The following is a 21,095-nucleotide window of genomic DNA, read 5'->3' on the forward strand; positions in this document are numbered from 1 at the left end:
AGCAGCTTACCTAGCAAACTCACCATACATATACATATCTTTATTCATTTATTCATTGCACTAGTAATTGAAAACTAAAAAGGTTTTTAAACAGGCCTTTTAATCTTAGCTGTAAGTACTGCTGTCATTTACTAGTATTACCATTAATAATGTTTGATTATGGTAGTTGCAGTATTGTATGTTACAGCTATTAAGTAAACCATAACTGCAGGTAACTAAATCATTACTTAAGAGCAGTATATACAGAATATTAATTATATACTCTTGAAAAAGCAAAACTTTCCATCACAATATGGCATCACCCATTAATACAAGTTTGGTAAAGAGATATACAAAACAAAAAAGTTATTATTACAGTATAATTTACCTGGTGCATTCTGCTGGCAAGGGTTTGTTTTTGTAGGTTTCCTTTCTGTCTCTCCAGCTGCTGTAGAAAGAGAAGACTCCCCCCAGTATAATATCACCATCTTCAGATAGTTGGGGATTTTCAGGATCACCTCTGTGCCGACATACCAACTCTTCTGTTTGAATGATAAATGCCACCAACAGCAGCTGGAAAAGAGCCCAGACATGCTCTTGCCATCGCTTTCTGAATGTCATGATGTCTGTGAGGCTTAACTTATGAGGTAAAATCACATGCATTCTGAAGAATATTATTATTGTGTGTTGGTTATTATAGGCTGTAGATCATTAAAAAAACTGTGACACTTCCTCTCTGTGGACCTTCAGTACACGTGGGGTTAAAAGAAGGCCATAATTTAAATTTAGGACACTTACGTCTACAGTGCTGTAAATGCTGTAAAATGTTTCTAGTTGCATTATCAGATAAGAATAATACAATGTGCTGCACATCTGTTGATTAATAATGTTACCATGAATTTTAATAATCATATTTATTTCACATAGAATATATATACAGGAGTATATTTTTTTGTTTGTCTGTTATTCGTTTTTTATAAACTTGTGTCATTGTCTTAACATCACAGAATGTGGAAATTTATACCATCATAATTTTAAGAAAAGATATCAATACAAAAACTATAGCAGTAACTGTATGAGTTACTGAGTGAGAAGTTAAAGTTGAAGTTAAAAATTGCATTATTCGAATTCAATGACATACACAGCCTGGCCAGTGTTTGAAATGAGAAGTGGTATGCAATAAAATGAAGAAATGGGTGTTTTAAACAAAATATATAAACAAATAAATTAATGTTTTCACAAAGGGCTTAAAAAATAAGAACAAAAGTCGTTCCATCCACCGCAGGGCAACACACACAGACAGACAACCATTCACACATACCTATGGGCATGTTTGCGAGCAGGCGAACATGCAAACTCCACCTGGGTCCGCCCCAGGAACACACTGTGACTCTCTTCTATCTGTAACATTCAAATATTGCGCCAAACAAATTCTATTATAAATGATGTCATGCACTGCAACCTACAATTACACAAGTGCCATATAACAGGATGGAAATAAAGTAGTCCGTCATCATTGACCTTACGAGCTTAATGTGAACGCCTTTATTAATCTTCAAATATTAATTTCATGGTCATATCCATATACTGTATATGCACAGTATGTGTGTCTTTGTCACTATATATTTATAAAGGTATGTAGGTTTTCACAGTATTTGTTGTGCTCCTTTTGTCCATTAAATACTTCTTTGTGTTCTTCTCCGGCCTCAATAACATAATGTAACATTTCGGAATGAACATACATATCAACAGTCCAAAACTAGAGGCCAGAATAGCAAATATTTCCACAGCAACACTGAACTTTCCAGGAGAGCTGACATAAGCTGGAATAAAGGTGAGCCACACTGCACAGAATATCAACATGCTGAAGGTGATGAACTTGGCCTCGTTAAAGTTATCAGGAAGTCTCCGAGCCAGAAATGCAAGAATGAAACAGAGCAGAGCCAGAAAACCTATGTAGCCAAGTACAGCCCAGAATCCTACAGCTGAGCCCAGAGCACATTCTAAGATGATTCTGTCTTTGACTACCTTCAAGTTCTTAAATGGGAAAGGAGGAGAAATTGTTAACCACAGGACACATATTACAACCTGTATGAGAGTGAAGACCAGAACACTGAGTCTCTGCTGTGTTGGTCCAAACCATTTCATCACATTACTGCCTGGAAGTGAAGCTCTGAAGGCCATTAACACCACCACAGTTTTGCCCAGAACACAAGACATACAGAGAACAAAGGTAATGCCAAATGCTGTGTGTCTCAGCATGCAGGACCACTCAGAGGGTTGACCCATGAAGGTCAGAGAACATAGGAAGCACAGAGTCAGGGAGAAGAGCAGCAAGAAGCTCAGCTCAGAGTTGTTGGCCCTGACAATAGGGGTTTTCCTGTATGTGAAGAAAATGAAGGCCACAATAGCAGTCATGCATGTTCCACATAAAGATGCTGCAGTGAGCAGTGCTCCCATCATTTCTTCATAGGATAGAAACTCCGCCTCCTTCTTTACACACACGTCTCTTCTGTAATTTGACCAGAATTCAGGTTGACATTGAACACAGCTGATGGAATCTGACAAGGAAAAATTAATGAGATATTAGACATAGTGTTTTGGTTTGAACATACTAACAAGAAAAAAAAAAAACACAAGGAAGAAAACATTTCAGCTTTATTGATTTAAAACCTATACTGTTTTTGTTTTGTCTTTGACTATCTATGTTTGTTCTCCTTATTTACTATTGTCCTATATGTGGATTTCAGCTCAGTCCCCTTCCAATAAGTATTACTAGACCTGTGGTGTTGCTTATTTCTCCGTCTGCACATCTTATACAGTCATAGCAGCAGACAGGCATTCCTTTCTGGAGAACCTTACAGGTTCCTGGGGAACATTTCTTACTGCAAACTGACACAGGAACCTGCAGAAACAAGAACTCACTTAGGAAAACATTGTATGCAAGATAAGCATTTCATTTGCTGTTTTGATACTAAACACTTACATTTTAAGAATTTTGAAGATTATATTATAAATGAGGAAATCAATGACAGTTTACCTGTGTTGAGTTCTGTGCCCAGTATAAAGTCATATTTTGCAGACTCAGCTGTTTGTCTGCAGGTAAAGATGCATCATAGAGACCAACTGTGACAAAGTTCACAACACCATTTTCTGTTGGCTGCCAGTTTATAATTTCATATTTTGCTGGTGGGTCTCCATCCTCATTGAAGTAAACTTTATCTCCTTCCTTTGTTTTGAATATGATGTTTTTCACACCCTGTAAAATCTAAAGTGTTATGTATTTTTTTAGCTACTAACATAGTGTTCCCTTAACATTATAGACTACAGTATCATTTTTTTAATGACTCGTGTAACATTTGGAATTTGGATATTATTTTTCACTCACCATGAATGGATCTAACATCCTTGGTTTATTACATGTTTTGTTGCAGTCAAGTATCTTATGAAATGCATGGGCCACAGCATACACTCCTTTATAGATATTGTTGAATATGGGCATAAGTGACATATCAGTGAAGCCATGTTGCACTCCAGCTAAATCCTCTTGTCCAGTACATTGTTTGAGATTCTCTGGTGATGAATTTGACTGATTAAATTTACAGTTAAATAATGTTTCCCAGAAGTCAATTATCATCTTGTTACTTTGTAAAGTCAGCGGCTTCACGTCTATTATAAACTCTTTCATGCCTCTGACATGTGCTTTGGGGATCGACAGACCTATGGCACCATCCAAAATGTGATGCTGATCCTTTTCTGCATTGTTAGGATCAAAAATCCAGGACTCTGTACCAACCCACTGGTACCCACTGAGGTTGATCTGAGACAACTGATAAATTAGTACATCCATATCCAAGCTGGAGAGGAAAGCAACAATCACCTTGGAGGTGGAATGCTTAATAATTTTAATAATGTCTTGTATCTTGTTTGGTGGGTCTGTCCTGAAGAAAGCTACAGAATACTCCAGACAGATGCCAAGCTGCTGAGCTGTTTCTGTGAATGTAGCCATGCCCTTATTTCCATAATCATTATTGCTTCTAATAGCTCCAACCCAAGTCCAACCAAAGTGTTTGACCAGCTGGGCCAGAGCTCTGCTCTGATAGTAGTCACTGGGTATTGTTCTGAGGAAGGATGGGTACTTGGATTTATCACTGAGACAAGCACAGGTGGCAAATTGGCTGATCTATAAGATGAAATAATATACCATAATAATAATGCAAAAGTGAATCATTCATTACTCTTAACAGCTGGAGTAATAGTTCACAATTTTATAATAATTCTTCACATTTACAAATTACAATTTTTACCACACCTGTGGTATGTGAAAGAGTCCAACAACAGTAGCTATTGCCATGCACTGAGAAGAAGATGCTTCACCTATAATTGCCTGCACTTGTGCAGGTTTGGTGCATGAAGCCTCCGAGGTCTCAAATGCAACTCCATTGGCATTAGACACGGCCAGGGCAACCCTCACACTTCTGGCAATGGAGCTACATGTATCATACATTTTGTATCCCAGAGAGACTCCAGGTAGTAGGTCTGTGCTGTTATTAATCTCCTCAATGGCAAAACGCATAGACTGCGCATATTGGAAATCTCTGAAATTCAAACTGGATGCACACCTATTTATTACTTATACTAGCAATGAAAAATTTCAAAATCAACATTTAAAAATTAAGTTGAAATACAATTGAAATATAGAATAAGCATTTGAGAATATGTATACTGGTCATAGAGTCGAAAAATATAAAGTTATGTTGTTTTTGTAATGCATTTTAACAACTAGTCGATTATTAGTATTAGTAAGATCCGGCATGTAATTTATGTTTCACATTTTTCTGGTATACATATAAAACAGCCTGCCAGTGTGGAACACTCAAACTTGATACACATACAGTATGTTATTAATATTTAAATTAATAATAAAAGACTAACATACATTTTTCATTTTCATTACATTTTAATTCTTTTAATTAAGTGTAATACAATTACTAAACATTTGCAGTTGTTGTGTAAGTCTAACCTATATTCTCTTATGCATAGCAAACCTTTACTGCAGAGCAGCTTACCTGGTAAACTTAACATAGGTACATATATTTTTATTGATTGCACTAGTAATTGAAAACTATAAGTGTTTGATCCCTATCATGACGCACATACAGTTAGTTAAAGTTTTTTAATTTCTGCCAAAATGTTCCTAAAAATATAGTATAAAAAATTATTATTACAAGATAAGTTACCTGTTGCATTCTGCTTGCGAGGGTTTGTTTGTATAGGTTTCCTTTCTGGCTTTACAGCTGCTGTAGAAAGAGAAAATTCCCCCAAGCATAATGTCACCATCTTCAGATAGTTGGGGATTCTCCGGATCACCTCTGTGCTGACATGCCAATTCTTCTGTTTGAGCAATAAATGCCACCAGCAGCAGCTGGAGAAAAGCCCAGACCTTCTCACGCCACATTTTTCTGAATGTCATGATGTCTGTGAGGCTCAACTGATGAGGTCAAATTACATGCACCCTGATGCAGATTGTTAGTGTGGGTTGGTTATTATAGATTTTAGATCATTAACAATTGTGACACCTTGTCTCTGTAGACCTTCAGTGGAGTTAGGGAGGTAGGAGGTGGTGTCATTTGGGGGCCTTTACATCTACAATAATCTAAATGTTTTTTCTATTTGCGTTATCAAATGAGAATAACACAATGTGCTGCACTTCTGTTGCTTAATAATGTTACCATTCATTTCATTAACCTTATTTATTTCACATAGGATATATAGACAGCAATGTTTTTTAAACCTGTGTCATTTTCTTAACATCACAAGATTTGTATTAATACCATTAAACAAAGATATTAAAAAAATATAAATAATAAATATAGAAACAATAGCAGTTACTGTATGAATTAGACTGAGAAGTTAAAATAAATAAATTTATCCAAGGTCAGGTGGCTGCCGTTAGACTTGTTGACATCTGACAGAGAAATGGAACTACATGATAATATATTTTGTTGAAATAAAGCTGTCACCCTGTAAAGTCTACGTGTAGGCCAAGCCCAACAACATCAGCACCAGGTTTAGATCGCTAAACTGATTTAACCAGTCAGACTGAAAAGTGATCAATTGCTACTGCAGATCATGGGGTGCGGTTGATCAGGACAGACGTCAGCTAAAGTAAACAACAACAATGGCAGATTCTCTGTGCAGATCCTCCACTGATTTGTTTATCGTGTTTCGTCTCACCTCTTTCTGTGGCTAGTGAGGGGAATAGAATCAAACATTTGTTTGATATTCCTCAGGAGAATCACGTCAACTTGGACTTTGCTCAGCTCAGAAAATACGTTGTATTTCCTAGTTAACTCCAAATATCACTAATCTCCCCTTTTACCTTCCACACTCATTGAAACAATGAATTGGTTTCCCCCAGTGTAATAAACTGGTGTTGCATGAGGCCCTGTGCTCCAATGAAGTTAAACAGTTTTGCTAAACAGGTTTAAACATGTCAAAAATCACAGCTTTACTGATTGTCTGATGTCTCTTTATTCCTCTATTGTGCTCAAACCAACGTAAGAGCTAGATGGACAAACATACATTGTATTAAAAAATAAAAAGTCATGTTAGACTGTTAATGCTTTCTCATTGCTTCTCTTCCGCATGGGAAAAGTAAGCGTCATGTAATTGGTCAGCAGCCCTAGCCTCCTATTGGCTGGTGACTTTTAATAGGATTATCTCGGGCAAGCGTGAGACAAATTGAGAGCGAGCAGCAAGAACCGAGAGTGAGGAGGAGGATTTAAGTGTGAACGCTGGAAATCTGAGACCGCAAATAAAGATTTGACATTTTAAAGCAAAGGAAGGTTTTTAAGAGCAAGCATGAATCGCTAAAGTGCGCTTTCGAATTGAAAAACTACGCTTTTGATTAAAGATAGAGATCTGACCCCATAGTGGTTGTTCTACAAGAGGCTGTATGACTTAGTCAACTATGACGTTTTAGGACCAAAAGTGGGAGTCAATCGCCATCTACAGGCCAAAAGTTTGTAACACACTCTCTCACACAGTGCTGACTTGGTGCTGACGTGGCGAACACGAAAGCAAACCACGGTGGAGGCCGACACTTTTACTTGCTAACACTGTAGGTGAGAGTGCGTGGGTTAACATATGCTTGAGTAAATGTTTGTGGAAGTGCGTGTTTGTGTGTCAAAGTAGGTGTGCTTTTATTTATGTATTTGTCTATTTGGTGTGGTTGGTGTATAGGTGGATCTGTTTTTCTCTCAGGGTGCAAGGATCCACTGCCTCAGTGGTCTCTTCTTCTGCCGACTCCACCGCCAGTCTCACGTGGACCCAACGTGGTGCCGGGGGATACGGTTGGGCTGATTTCTTCCACAAGGCCATCAGATTTCTCAAGCAGCTTTTGATACGTAGCTTAAATGTTCAGTAAATCATTGCATTTGCATTTTAACACTGTGCTCATACAATATACAATATTTCTCATGCACTGTAATGTACGTGTACACAACTGCTGTGTAAGAAAATGATGCAGACAAAATAATAATTACTAGAGTGGCAGATAGAAAATGTCTTTATTAACCTTGATGTTATAACATTAACCTATTAAAATAGACTATGACTACTACATAGAATATGGGTCAATAAAATCTCCAAACAATCGTCCACTTTAGAAAATTAGGTTTTATTGCAATGTGTATTGCTAGTGTTTACAGCCAATAAAAGCAGCATTTAGGAAAAAGTATGAAAAAAGTAACATGACAACGAATAAACACTCGATTCTGTATTTTAGATAAAACTTGACTAAATACCCTACATTTAACCCTCTAATTTGTAATGTTCTATATTGATGTCCTCCGATAGCTCAACATTCTAAACACATGTAAAATGGAGATCACAACCTCCATAGATGCAGGATTCCTTACAGTCAAAGCTACTTATCACCATTAGAGGCTATCCATTGAGCTGATATCTGTTTCCTGAAACACACATATAAAAGTTAACAAGTCATATGACACACAGCTTATATACAGTGGTAAAATATTGCAGTAGTGCAATACTACTATATAATTCATGCACATATACTGTACATGTGCTGTATACTGTATGTGCAGTGTGTGTGTGATTTGCAAATGGGTGTTACTTTTTACAGCGTCTTCTGTTCTCCTTTACCCATCATATTCTTCTTTGTGTTCTTCTTTGGTTTCAATAACAGAATGTAACATTTTGGAATAAAGATACATATCAACAGTCCAAAACTAGAGGCCAGAATAGCAAATATCTCCACAGCAACACTGAACTTTCCAGGAGAACTGACATAAGCTGGAATAAAAGTGAGCCACACTGCACAGAATATCAACATGCTAAAGGTGATAAACTTGGCCTCATTAAAGTTATCAGGCAGTTTCCGAGCCAGAAAAGCAAGAACGAAACAGAGCAGAGCCAGAAAACCTATGTAGCCAAGTACAGCCCAGAATCCTACAGCTGAGCCCAGAGCACATTCTAAGATGATTCTGTCTTTGACTACCTTCAAGTTTTTAAATGGAAAAGGAGGAGAAATCGTTAACCACAAGACACATATTACAACCTGTATGAGAGTGAAGACCAGAACACTGAGTCTCTGCTGCGTTGGTCCAAACCACTTCATCACATTACTGCCTGGAAGTGAAGCTCTGAAGGCCATTAACACCACCACAGTTTTGCCTAGAACACAAGACATACAGAGGACAAAGGTGATGCCGAATGCTGTGTGTCTCAGCATGCAGGACCACTCAGAGGGTCGACCCATGAAGGTCAGAGAACACAGGAAGCACAGAGTCAAGGAGAAGAGCAGCAGGAAGCTCAGCTCAGAGTTGTTGGCCCTGACAATAGGGGTTTTCCTGTATGTGAAGAAAATGAAGGCCACAATAGCAGTCATGCATGTTCCACATAAAGATGCTGCAGTGAGTAGTGCTCCCATCATTTCTTCATAGGATAGAAACTCTGCCTCCTTCTTTATACATGCGTCTCTTCTGTCATTTGACCAGAATTCAGGTGGACATTGAACACAGCTGATGGAATCTGACAAGAAAAAATAAAGCACAAGTTAAACCCAATGTTTTAATTTCAACATGGTCTTTTTTTCATTTACTAGTGTCCTATATGTCAATTTCGTCATTTATATATCATTAGACCTGCAATGTAGCTTATTTCTCCCTCTGCACATCTTATACAGTCATAGCAGCAAACAGGCTTTCCTTTCTGGAGAACCTTATGAGTTCCTGGGGAACATTTCTTACTGCAAACTGACACAGGAACCTGCATGAAAAATAACACTCACTTTTAAAGGCTGACTTTTCATTAGAGCCACACTAAAAAGCAACATTAAAAGCTAGTGTCTTGTGTTTACCTGTGTTGTATTCTGTGTCCAGATTAAAGTCTGATTTTCCAGACTCAGCTGTTTGTCTGCAGGTAAAGATGCATCATAGAGACCAACTGTGACAAAGGCCACAACACCATTTTCTGTTGGCTCCCAGTTTATTATTTCATATTTTGCTGGTGGGTCTCCAACCTCATTGAAGTAAACTTCTTCTCCTTCTTTTGTTTTAAATTTAATGTTTTTCACACCCTGTAAAATCTAAAATGTTATGTATTTGTTGGTTACTTATTAAGAACATTGTGTGAAACTGTTCTCTAAACACTATGACAAATCAGCATTTCTCACAATATATGTTTTTTCATATAATATGTAGAAATTGGATGTTGTTTTTCACTCACAGTGAATGGATCCAGCTGTACTTTATGGTTACATGTTTTGTTGCAGTCGAGTATCTTATGAAGTGCATGGGCCACAGCATACACTCCTTTATAAACATTGTTGAATATGGGCATAAGTGACATATCAGTGAAGCCATGTTGCTCTCCAGCTAAATCCTCTTGTCCAGTACATTGTTTCAGATTCTCTGGTGATGAATTTGACTGATTAAATTTACAATTAAATAATGTTTCCCAGAATTCAATTATCATCTTGTTACTTTGTAAAGTCAGTGGCTTCACGTTTATTATGAACTCTTTCATGCCTCTGACATGTGCTTTGGGGATGGACAGACCTATGGCACCATCCAGAATGTGATGATGATCATTTTCAGCATTGTGAGAATCAACAATCCAGGACTCTGTGCCAACCCACTGGTACCCACTGAGGTTGTTCTGAGACAACTTATAAATTAGTACATCCATATCCACGTTGGAGAGGAAAGCAACAATCACCTTGGAAGTGGAAATCTTGATGATGTCAATCACATTTTGTATCTTGTTTGGTGGATCTGTCCTGAAGAAAGCTACAGAATACTCCAGGCAGATGCCCAGCTGCTGAGCTGTTTCTGTGAATGTAGCCATGCCCTTATTGCCATAATCATTATTGCTTCTAATGGCACCAACCCAAGTCCAACCAAAATGTTTGACCAGCTGGGCCAGAGCTCTGCTCTGATAGTAGTCACTGGGTATTGTTCTGAGGAAGGATGGGTACTTGGATTTATCACTAAGACAAGCACAGGTGGCAAATGGGCTGATCTACAAGAGGAAATAACTTTCCATGATAATAATGCAAAAGTGAATCATTCATTGCTTCTAACAGTTTGTGTAATGTGTCAAATTTATATTCATTTTTCACATATACAAAATACAATCTCTTAACACACCTGTGGAATATGAAATGGTCCAACAACAGTAGCTATAGCCATGCACTGAGAAGAAGATGTTTCTCCTATTATTGCCTGCACTTGTGCAGGTTTGGTGCATGAAGACTCTGAGATCTCAAATACAGCTTCATTGTCACTTGATACAGCCAGAGCAACCCTCACACTTCTGGCAATGGAGGCACAAGTATCATACATTTTATATCCCAGAAAGACACCAGGTAGTATCTCTGTGGTGTTATTAATCTCCTCAATGGCAAAACGCATAGACTGAGCATATTGGAAGCCTCTGTAAGTCAAACTTAAATATACATATTTCATTTATTGCACTAATATTTGAAATTTCAAACAAAGTTTCCAATTACATTTATAACTGCACATAATAGTTGGATACACTATTTTTTTATTTGTTAAACCAATTTAAAATTTTGAATTCATGATAATTCTGAATTTGGTAAAATCTTTAAATATCGAACAAAAGTTTCCTTGATATACAGTTACAGTATTAAAAAAAAATACAGCATAATTTACCTGGTGCATTCTGCTGGCAGAGGTTTGTTAATGTAGGTTTCCTGTCTGTCTTTCCAGCTGCTGTAAAAAGGGAAGACTCCCCCCAGTATAATGTCACCATCTTTAGAGAGTTTGGGATTCTCAGGATCACCTCTGTGCTGACACACCAGCTCTTCTGTTTGAGAGATAAATGCCATAAGCAACAGTTGGAAAAGAGCCCAGACCTGCTCACACATCCTCTTTCTGAATGTCATGACGTCTGTGAGAAACGAACAGTGAGATCAAATCAGATGCACCCTGCTGCAGATTATTAGCACACATTGGTTAATATACATTTCATTCATTATGAAAAAATAAAAAATAAAAACTGTGATATTTCATCTCTGTGGACCTTCATTACAAGTGGGGTAAGAAGAAGGTGATATAATTCCTACTGTAATGTAAATGTTTTCAATCGTATAAGAATAACACACTGTGCTGAACATTTGTTCTTCAGTAATTTTACTACTATTTAATAAGCCACATTATCTCACAAAAGAAATATAATCATCAAAATCATACCATATTTTGTTTTCCAGTAAATAGGTTTTTTATAACCTGTGTCATTGTCATAATATTGCATGTGTCATCAATTTTTCTTTACCAATAAATCAAGAAATATTGAAGAAGAGCTATATAAACATGAAATCTATGTCAGTTACTGTATGTGTTTTGTCAGCTTCCATTCCAGCTCTTAACCTATAGTGTCTAGAGCAGATGCTTTCTCCATTAGTCTTTGGACAATGGCCACTGAAATTATGAAACCAACCATCATTACACTAATATAATACAATCTAAAGTGGATGATAAAGTAAACGTTTCATTTGTTGAGAGGCCTCAAAAACCCCAGTGGCAAGGATGGTACCAAACTGTCATTCCACATGAGCAACATGAAGACCCTTTGTATAGATTTCAACACAATTGTGCATGAATATGATTGTTATGATGTTATGTCTCTGCCACACATAGACCTTTTTGTATCTGCAGTAATGGTTACTATTAGATCGATAGTATACAATATCAAACTGCATGTGTTTCAGTGCTTACTAGTAATAAGGAGTTTGTATTATGGTGTTTCAATGTGCCAGAGAAGTTCTCAAATAGATGATTGTGATATTGTAGTGGCCTTGCACTGACCAGCTACCTATCTGCCTATTTTGAAAACAGTTTTAGTTATGTCTTGTTTCAGTGGGATGCTGCATTTGGGTCCCTCTCGCCTTGTTTGTTCGCCTAGCTTTTTAGTCTCTGACTTGAGATAGTCAGTGTATGCTACTGTAATATTCCCAGTATGAGATCAGACCATTCAGCCCTACAGTTCAGGTAGTTTATGTGGCACTGGTGCTGTATAGGTAGTTTCGTCTGGCTTAAAAGGCGTAGTTATGTCACTGGCGGTAGCGGATGTGTCTCTCCACTCATAATGAGTGTCACTACTTAACCAATTTTTTAGTGAACTGTAACAAAGAGAATAAAGAAAGATAATAAAGATAAGGGAAATCTTTACTGATCTCAATGTCAACCTATTAAAATAACATTGGTGTCACGGTTCCAGCAGTTAATCTTGTGTTGGCTTAAGTCCTCAGTTTTATTTTGGAAATTCTTGTCTTGGTTCCTGTCTGCCTTAGTTTTGTTAACTTACCCAGTCATGTGTCACACTTCCTGTTTGATTTTCCTACACTTCCGGTTTTATCTTGTCATGCGTAGTTCACCTTGTTTTCTAGTCATGTGTTTACCAGCTGTGTATCATTAGTAATCACCTTCTTGCACTTAAGCACCTGCACGTCTTTTCTTCTCTGTCAGATAGTTTTTGTCGAGCACCCAGTTTGTCAGCCTTCCAGCCATTTCTATGTAAGTCCATGGTTTTGACTCGTGCCTGTTTTTGACTGCATTTGCCTTGTCCTTGCCTTTACCTGTGTTGAAAATTGTGCTTACTGGTTTTGACTATTGCCTGCCAGACTCCAGTTTTTGCCTGTCGTTTGGTTTATGTCAATAAACCTAGCTCTTTCTTAGTCCTGTCTCCTGAGCTGTGCGTTTGGGTCCCTCACTCCTGTCTGCTCATGGCGAGTCCTGACAATGCGTCATTAAAATGTCCAAACAATCATCCACTTTAGAAAGTAAAGTTGAATTGCATTTTTGAATTTATTGTGTGTTTTTGTAATTATTTTTTTACATCCAAAAATGCAGCAGTTATACAAAACCATAAAAACAGTAACACTACAGTAATCAGCGTTATTTTCTCCTACCCATCTTCATCCATCTGATTTTATTGTTGTTCTTTATCCTGAAACGCAATTCTGTACTTTAGGTGAAACCTAATAAAAGTCTTAATATTTCTATATTCAAGCCTCTAATCTGTACTGTTTTACTATGGTCCTTTGACAGCTCAGCTTTTTAAACAAATGGGAAATGATGATCACTCCATAGACGCAGGATTACTAATAGGTTCTACAATATAGCTGAGCAGTAGCTCTGGACCCATCGCATGAACCGATTTCTGTCTTCTGACACACATTTGACAACACATTTGTACTATGCCAAATCCACATTTTATATCACAGATTAAATACAGTGGTAGGATATTGCCGAAGTGCAACATAAGTACAATATGTATACTTATGCAATAAACCACACACACTCACTGCACATAGACTTTACATATACAGTACTGTATGTGTATATGTGCAGTGTGTGTATGTGCATATTTGTAAATGTGTGTAAGTTTTTACAGCGTCTTCTGGGCTTCTCTCCCCATTATATATTTTTTTGTGTTCTTCTCTGGTTTCAGTAAGATAATGTAGCATTTAGGAACAAAAATACAGTCCAATAGTCCAAAACTAGAGGCCAGAATAGCAAATATCTCCACAGCAACACTAAACCTTCCAGGAGAGCTGACATAAGCTGGAATAAAAGTGAGCCACACTGCACAGAATATCAACATGCTAAAGGTGATAAACTTGGCCTCATTAAAGTTATCAGGCAGTTTCCGAGCCAGAAAAGCAAGAACGAAACAGAGCAGAGCCAGAAAACCTATGTAGCCAAGGACAGCCCAGAATCCTAGAGCTGAGCCCAGAGCACATTCTAAGATGATTCTGTCTTTGATTTTCTTAAAATTCTTAAATGGAAAAGGAGGAGAAATCGTTAACCACAGGACACAAATCACAACCTGTATGAGAGTGAAAACCAGAACACTGAGTCTCTGCTGTGTTGGCCCAAACCATTTCATCACATTACTGCCTGGAAGTGAAGCTCTGAAGGCCATTAACACCACCACAGTTTTGCCCAGAACACAGGACATACAGAGGACAAAGGTGATGCCGAATGCCGTGTGTCTCAGCATGCAGGACCACTCAGAGGGTCGACCCATGAAGGTCAGAGAACACAGGAAGCACAGAGTCAGGGAGAAGAGCAGCAGGAAGCTCAGCTCAGAGTTGTTGGCCCTGACAATAGGAGTTTTCCTGTATGTAAAGAAAATGAAAGCTACAACAGCAGTCATGCATGTTCCACATAAAGATGCTGCAGTGAGCAGTGCTCCCATCATTTCTTCATAGGATAGAAACTCTGCCTCCTTCTTTATACATGCGTCTCTTCTGTCATTTGACCAGAATTCAGGTGGACATTGAACACAGACGATGGAATCTGACAAGAAAGAATAAAGGTGTTTCGTTTGGTTGTGTTTTAGTTTTAATATTTTTTTCGGAAACTATCCTGAAACAGATGCTACACGAAGGACGGTATTGTTCTCCAACAAGATCATAATTGTTTTAATCACAAGTTTCAAATTTTTTATTTATGATATAATTTATGTGAAATAAAATGTTAATTATACAATCTTGCCGTTTTTTCTCTAGAATCATATTTCATATTTTCGAATCATTCGCTGTGGTGACCCCTGATGGTTGAGTTACCTTTTTACTCCAGCCCTTCTACTGAAACAGTTCCTAGCTGAGTGTAATTTTGGTGCATTTGCATTCCCCTCTGTGGGATAAATAAAGTTTATCTTATTTTAATTAATTATATCTGATCCAATTTAATTCATCCCCATCTCCATAAAAACAAATCCTCCTCATTGCAAAGGTCACCCCACAACCACATACTGTAGAGTCTTGAATCATTTAATGCTAGTTTTTGTTTATGAAATCTACTTTTTGATTGATTCATTCAACAATCATATAATTTCCTACACAAAAAAATATTCAACATATGATATATCATTCTCATAAAAAATAAAATCAAAGCTTGGATTGTTATTGAAATGTAAACCTATTTTGGCAAAGTTAATGATTAAATGAATTCCAATAAATATAACTAAACCTGTGGTGTTGCTCATTTCTCCCTCTGCACATCTTATGCAGTCATGGCAGCAGACAGGCTTTCCTTTCTGGAGAACCTTACGAGTTCCCGGGGAACATTTCTCACTGCAAACTGACACAGGGACCTGCAGGAACAAGATGATATGATAATACGCTCACTTCGAAAAGATATTGTCTTAAAATAACTAAAGTAATTGGTACATGACTGCAGGAAATGGTTCACCTGATTTGGATTTTGTGCCCAAATTATGGTCTTATTTTGCAGACTAAGCTGTTTGTCTGCAGGTAAAGATGCATCATAGAGACCAATTGTGACAAAGTCCACACCACCATTTTTTGTTGGCTGCCAGTTTATAATTTCATATTTTGCTGGTGGTTCTCCATTTTCATTGAAGTAAACTTCATCTCCTTCCTTTGTATTAAATTTAATTGTTTTCACATGCTGCAAAATCTAAAATTGTTATGTATTAAATCGTTTTAATCCTGTTGCATGGCAGACTCTAATACAATATTTCTCACAATGGCAACATATTCACCATTGAAGAATGTAATTATTTAAAATTTTCACTCACAATGAATGGGTCCAGCTGTACTTTTAAGTTGCATGTTTTGCTACAGTGAAGTATCTTATGAAGTGCATGGGCCACAGCATACACTCCTTTATAAACATTGTTGAATATGGGCATAAGTGACATATCAGTAAAGCCATGTTGCACTCCAGCTAAATCTTCATGTCCAGTACATTGTTGCAGTTTCTCTGCTGATGAATTTGACTGATTGAATTTACAGCTAAATAATGTTTCCCAGAACTCTATTAACATGTTGTTAGTTTGTGAACTTAGCGGCTTCACGTCTATTATAAACTCTTTCATGCCTCTGACATGTGCTTTGGGGATGGACAGACCTATGGCACCATCCAGAATGTGATGCTGATCCTTTTCTGCATTGTGGGAATCAAAAATCCAGGCCTCTGTGCCAACCCACTGGTACCCACTGAGGTTGCTCTGAGACAACTTATAAATTAGTACATCCATATCCAGGCTGGAGAGGAAAGCAACAATTACCTTGGAAGTGGAAATCTTGATGATGTCAATCACATTTTGTATCTTGTTTGGTGGATCTGTCCTGAAGAAAGCTACAGAATACTCCAGACAGATGCCCAGCTGCTGAGCTGTTTCTGTGAATGTAGCCATGCCCTTATTTCCATAATCATCATCACTTCTAATAGCTCCAACCCAAGTCCAACCAAAGTGTTTGACGAGCTGGGCCAGAGCTCTGCTCTGATAGTAGTCACTGGGTATTGTTCTGAGGAAGGATGGGTACTTGGATTTATCACTGAGACAAGCACAGGTGGCATATGGACTGATCTGCCGAAGAAATACAACAAAATATTCAATATTAGTTGCTCTTTGCTGCTGACAAAAAACCTTAGGGAACTGTAACAATAGTTCAATAGTTCATCTTACTCACTTGTGGTATATGAAAAGGTCCCACAACGGTAGCTATAGCCATGCACTGAGAGGAAGACGTATCCCCTATTATTGCCTGCACTTGTGCATGTTTGGTGCACGAAGCTTCCGAGGTCTCAAATAGAACATCATTGTCATTTGACACAGCCAGTGCAGCTCTTGCACTTCTGGCAAATGAGCTACACGTATCATACATTTTGTATCCCAGAGAGACTCCAGGTAGTAGGTCTGTGCTGTTATTAATCTCCTCAATGGCAAAACGCATAGACTGAGCATATTGGAAGCCTCTGAAGTTCAAACTGAATGCACACATTTATAATATTTATACTAGTTATTAAACATTTAAAACAAAATTTAAGATTTAAGTTAGAATATAATTAAAATGTAGAATAAGCATTTGAGAACATTTATACTGCCCATAGAGTTGAAAATATGTATTTTATAATAATAGGTTAAGACATTTTATTTAAAATCAAATTAAAACATTAAATTGGTAAATGCCTGCATGTAATTTATACATGTACACATTTTTCAGAGGGACATGCAAAACAGCTGCCTGCCAGTATGGAACAAAAACTTGACACACATACATTGTGAATATTCAAAATAGTAATGGAAGGAACATTTGAAAATTGAATATATTATTATAACACATGATATATTTACATACAAATGTTTTTAAAGTTCAAAATAGTTGGTTTTAAAATCATTTTTAAAATTTACTGTCTTTTACTAAACATTTGCAGCTGTTAAGCAAGTCTACCCTCTATTTCCTTATCAATACAACATTTTTACTGTAGAGCAGCTTACCTGGTGCACTGCACTGGCAGGGGTTTGTTTGTGTAGGTTTCTTGTCTGTCTTTCCAGCTAATGTAGAAAGAGAAGATTCCCCCTAGTATAATGTCACCATCTTTAGATAGCTGAGGATTCTCAGGATCACCTCTTTGCTGACACATCAATTCTTCCGTTTGAGAGATAAATGATACCAACAGTAGCTGGAAAAGAGCCCAGACATGCTCTGGCCACCTCTTTCTGAATGTCATGATGTCTGTGAGGAACAAACAATAAGGTCCAATCACATGCACCCTGATGCAGATTACTGGCTTGTGTTGGTTAATATAGATTTTACATAATTAAAAAACAATGACATTTCGTCTCTGTGGACCTTTGGTACAAGTGGGGGCACTTGTAGGACATTTACAATGTCAGTACAGTATTGTTAATATATTTTCTCCTTTTTGTCAGACAAACATTAGAATGAGTTGCATTTTTTTGTATTTCAAATTCAATATGAATTCAACTTACTACAGTATATTCACATTCACACAAGAGAAATATGAATTGCTAAACTGATAAATAACAGCAGATCATGTTATGTCAAGTATGCTACATCAAACCAAATAAATATGCACTGGTGTCAAACAATAATACAGAACTTGTTCATCCAACAAAAGAATTACTGTAACTTGAATATGTAGGTGAATTCAGCAGTTAATTATTATATTAGAGCATAATACCATAGGCTTCTTCTTTGTTTTTTTGTGTCTACTGCAGGTGAAGAACATGTCATGTTAACAGGTCAGAATGTCTGGGATAGACTCCAGGAAACAGACATTTGCTTTTGAGTAAACACTTATTGCTGACCACTGATATTGGGGCAAAAGTTAGAACAAAACCAGAGGTCTAACTGACGCACTGTAGGTTGAGGGTCTATAAGCTCACTCCTTAGCCTGAGATGGGCAGAGCCCCATGAATCAGTAGATGATCCGTATCTATCATGAGGTTTTTAGGCTGACACTCTTCTCCTGCACTAGACAAGGGGGCCTTATGTACAAAGGGTACTTGCATGCATGCATGAAAACCTGGTGTCAGGGTCCACGGTGTCTCAAAGTGGCAGCGCTACTTAAATCAGCCCAAAAGGAAAACTGTCTGGAATTAAATTTAACTAATTCAATCAAAAATAGTGAGTAAAATACGGACTGTTGATTCTAGTTCAGCTTCAGTTTTGTTGGTGTAAGAACTGCCTCTTTGCGCCGCTTATTTTCCTCCACACCTTTTTGTTTTTCATTTCCTATGTTGCCAGGGCTAATTGGTAAGTAGAGTCACCTGTGTTTTGAGTATTTAAGCCCTGCTTTAGGGTTCAGTTTTTCTGGTGTGGCGCAGGTTGTAAGCTTGGAAGCTGCGCCCAGGTTACAATAAGCTAAAGAGAGGAGTTTTCTAAAGAAGTGGAGTTTTGTTTCATTTGTCCTGTACTTTGTCACCTATGAAGGTTTATGGTTGTCTTGTGGTTTCATGTTTGAGATTTAGTTGCCTGTGGTAGCGGAGCGTGTTTAGTTTAGCCAGTTACGATACAGCGCTGGTTGAATTTAGTTGTCATTTGTTCAGTGTTTCTTTTGTGTTCTAGGTTTAGAGTTATTCTGCCCGTAAGTACGGAGCGGCGTGTTTATTTAGAGAGTTGGGTGTTAACCTGCATCGCAGTGATTTTTACTTCTTTTATGAAGTTTATGTTTATTTTAATTATTATATATTATTTTTAAGTTTAAGTTTAAGTTTATGTTAGAGCTTTAGTCCTGCCATGCAGCAAGTTTATGTTTGTATTTAATAAATCATTGTATGTTCACTTCATTTCTGTGTTTGGGTTTTGCATTTGGGGTCTTCCCTTCTTTTTTCCCTGCGACCTGGTCAGCGGATGGGGCCAGAGAAACGTATAGGTTTAGTACTAAACCAAGTGTTCTCAGTAGCTCATGGTCACAGCTGTGTTTCATGTAGGCCGCAGTGCCGTGAAGTTCCCGCTCGCTAGTGAGCGTTGTACCTAAGCTCGTTGAGCGCTATATTTCCTGGCTCGTAGCGGGCGAGTGTTATCGGTTCTGCCTCCACAGTATCTCCTCTCCTGTCACCTAGGGGAGTCTAGACAAAAATCACTGCTTGTTAGTATTTCTACATTCAAAGTGAGTTCACAATATTTAAGAATAAAGAAAAGAAAAGTAATGCAACACAAAAAGAAAGGTAAGTTTGAAGATAGAGGGAACTTCAATTCCTCTAGGGGTCGGCAACATGCGGAGATGAGCACACATCTCCGCATGCGGAGCCGCATGTGGCTCTTTTGGCCATATACTGCGACTGCGCGTGGCATAGAAAAATAAATTGAAATTTATTCAATAAGATTTTTCATTTCTCAAAATCGCATCGCATTTGCTGCCTCGCTCCTCCCCAGTTTACATGTCTAACAGCTGCCAGTGTTAAAAATGAACGCGTTTCTAAATTGACTGGTCACCGACTTCCGAATGCGCGACGGTTACTCTTAGTTACGGCAGCTGTTGGAAGCAGAGAAACCGAGTTAGCTTTCCTCGTCAATGCCTTGACAATATTTAGTAGAGATGCGAAGTTCCGTTCTTTCAACTGACTGGGATCTTTAAGTCTCGATCAATAAAGTGAACAAATAATTTCGAGTCATTCGTTCATTTCGTTAATTTACAGCAGGTGGCGCTGTGGGCGTTGAAATAATGGTCGCGGTTCTTAAACACTATATATTGAAGACAACATGGTTTGCTTCAGCGGAAAAATTATAAACACAAAATGCCACAAGCAATTCAAACCATGTGAAAATGTAGCAAATACGCACCACATTAACTTGACTTATGTCCTGCATCTTCCCAGCCATTGTTGTTTAACAGCGCGACAGTCGCTTGGTAGCAGTCACATGGTAAATGAGTGATCAGTAAAGATCCGTATGAACGAATCAGGAAAGAACTGAAGCGCTTGCTGCTCGCTACAGAGCTTGCGCGGCTCGGCTGTCACGTGACATGTAAACGAACGAAAGAACCATATGTACGATTCAGGAACAAACTGTAATACTTGGTGCTCGCCACAGAGCCTGAGCTGTGAACGGTGAACAAGAACGATGAACTAAACCGTGCAGCCTGAGCTGCCTTTTACGTGACGGCTGGTTAAGTGAAAGTAAAACTTATTTTGATTAGTTAGTATGTTAGTAACAATAACTGCCCTAAAATATTTACCTGGTGTATTCATTTTATCCAAAACGTGACATTATTATTATTATTATTATTATTATCATCATCATCATTATCATCATTATTATTATTATAAGAATAAGAATA

General features: G+C 37.8%; 4 protein-coding genes across 4 annotated transcripts; all 4 read right to left on the bottom strand.

Annotated features, from left to right (window-relative positions):
* Positions 1-1,008: 1,008 nt before the first annotated feature.
* On the bottom strand, positions 1,009-5,381 carry LOC114868221 (extracellular calcium-sensing receptor-like). Its single transcript, XM_029171664.2, has 6 exons — positions 5,220-5,381; positions 4,292-4,589; positions 3,368-4,162; positions 3,020-3,247; positions 2,761-2,884; positions 1,009-2,540 (listed from the first exon to the last, which is right to left on the bottom strand). The coding sequence occupies exons 1-6, from the start codon at positions 5,306-5,308 to the stop codon at positions 1,606-1,608; spliced, it is 2,469 nt and encodes an 822-aa protein (XP_029027497.1). The 5' UTR covers positions 5,309-5,381; the 3' UTR covers positions 1,009-1,605.
* Positions 5,382-7,512: 2,131 nt separating this feature from the next.
* On the bottom strand, positions 7,513-10,973 carry LOC114868632 (extracellular calcium-sensing receptor-like). Its single transcript, XM_029172394.3, has 5 exons — positions 10,656-10,973; positions 9,733-10,527; positions 9,365-9,592; positions 9,150-9,273; positions 7,513-9,036 (listed from the first exon to the last, which is right to left on the bottom strand). The coding sequence occupies exons 1-5, from the start codon at positions 10,971-10,973 to the stop codon at positions 8,123-8,125; spliced, it is 2,379 nt and encodes a 792-aa protein (XP_029028227.2). The 3' UTR covers positions 7,513-8,122.
* A 206-nt stretch (positions 10,974-11,179) lies between these two features.
* Positions 11,180-18,016, bottom strand: LOC114868673 (vomeronasal type-2 receptor 116-like). Its single transcript, XM_055514206.1, has 4 exons — positions 17,788-18,016; positions 16,573-16,875; positions 15,510-15,633; positions 11,180-11,337 (listed from the first exon to the last, which is right to left on the bottom strand). The coding sequence occupies exons 2-4, from the start codon at positions 16,699-16,701 to the stop codon at positions 11,180-11,182; spliced, it is 411 nt and encodes a 136-aa protein (XP_055370181.1). The 5' UTR covers positions 16,702-16,875; positions 17,788-18,016.
* LOC129605047 (vomeronasal type-2 receptor 26-like) lies at positions 13,256-15,448 on the bottom strand. Its single transcript, XM_055514205.1, has one exon. The coding sequence runs from the start codon at positions 14,734-14,736 to the stop codon at positions 13,921-13,923; it is 816 nt and encodes a 271-aa protein (XP_055370180.1). The 5' UTR covers positions 14,737-15,448; the 3' UTR covers positions 13,256-13,920.
* Positions 18,017-21,095: the final 3,079 nt, after the last annotated feature.

Source organism: Betta splendens, chromosome 13, assembly GCF_900634795.4.
Source record: "Betta splendens chromosome 13, fBetSpl5.4, whole genome shotgun sequence".
NCBI lineage: Eukaryota > Metazoa > Chordata > Actinopteri > Anabantiformes > Osphronemidae > Betta > Betta splendens.

Excerpts from the sequence above, each read along its gene's own strand:
- LOC114868221 (XM_029171664.2), bottom strand. The coding sequence starts at position 5,308 with ATGCTTGGGGGAATTTTCTCTTTCTACAGCAGCTGTAAAGCCAGAAAG. Across the intron at positions 4,163-4,291 it reads GACTCTTTCACATACCACAG|ATCAGCCAATTTGCCACCTG; the intron begins GTGTGGTAAAAA and ends TTCATCTTATAG. Across the intron at positions 2,541-2,760 it reads AGAAATAAGCAACACCACAG|ATTCCATCAGCTGTGTTCAA; the intron begins GTCTAGTAATAC and ends TTTCCTTGTCAG.
- LOC114868632 (XM_029172394.3), bottom strand. The coding sequence starts at position 10,973 with ATGAAATATGTATATTTAAGTTTGACTTACAGAGGCTTCCAATATGCT. Across the intron at positions 9,593-9,732 it reads TACAGCTGGATCCATTCACT|ATTTTACAGGGTGTGAAAAA; the intron begins GTGAGTGAAAAA and ends ATAACATTTTAG. Across the intron at positions 9,037-9,149 it reads AGAAATAAGCTACATTGCAG|ATTCCATCAGCTGTGTTCAA; the intron begins GTCTAATGATAT and ends TTTTCTTGTCAG.
- LOC129605047 (XM_055514205.1), bottom strand. The coding sequence starts at position 14,736 with ATGATGGGAGCACTGCTCACTGCAGCATCTTTATGTGGAACATGCATG.
- LOC114868673 (XM_055514206.1), bottom strand. The coding sequence starts at position 16,701 with ATGGCTACATTCACAGAAACAGCTCAGCAGCTGGGCATCTGTCTGGAG. Across the intron at positions 15,634-16,572 it reads TCAAGATTTCCACTTCCAAG|GTCCCTGTGTCAGTTTGCAG; the intron begins GTAATTGTTGCT and ends TTGTTCCTGCAG. Across the intron at positions 11,338-15,509 it reads AGAAATGAGCAACACCACAG|AAGAGCTGGTGTGTCAGCAC; the intron begins GTTTAGTTATAT and ends TCTCTCAAACAG.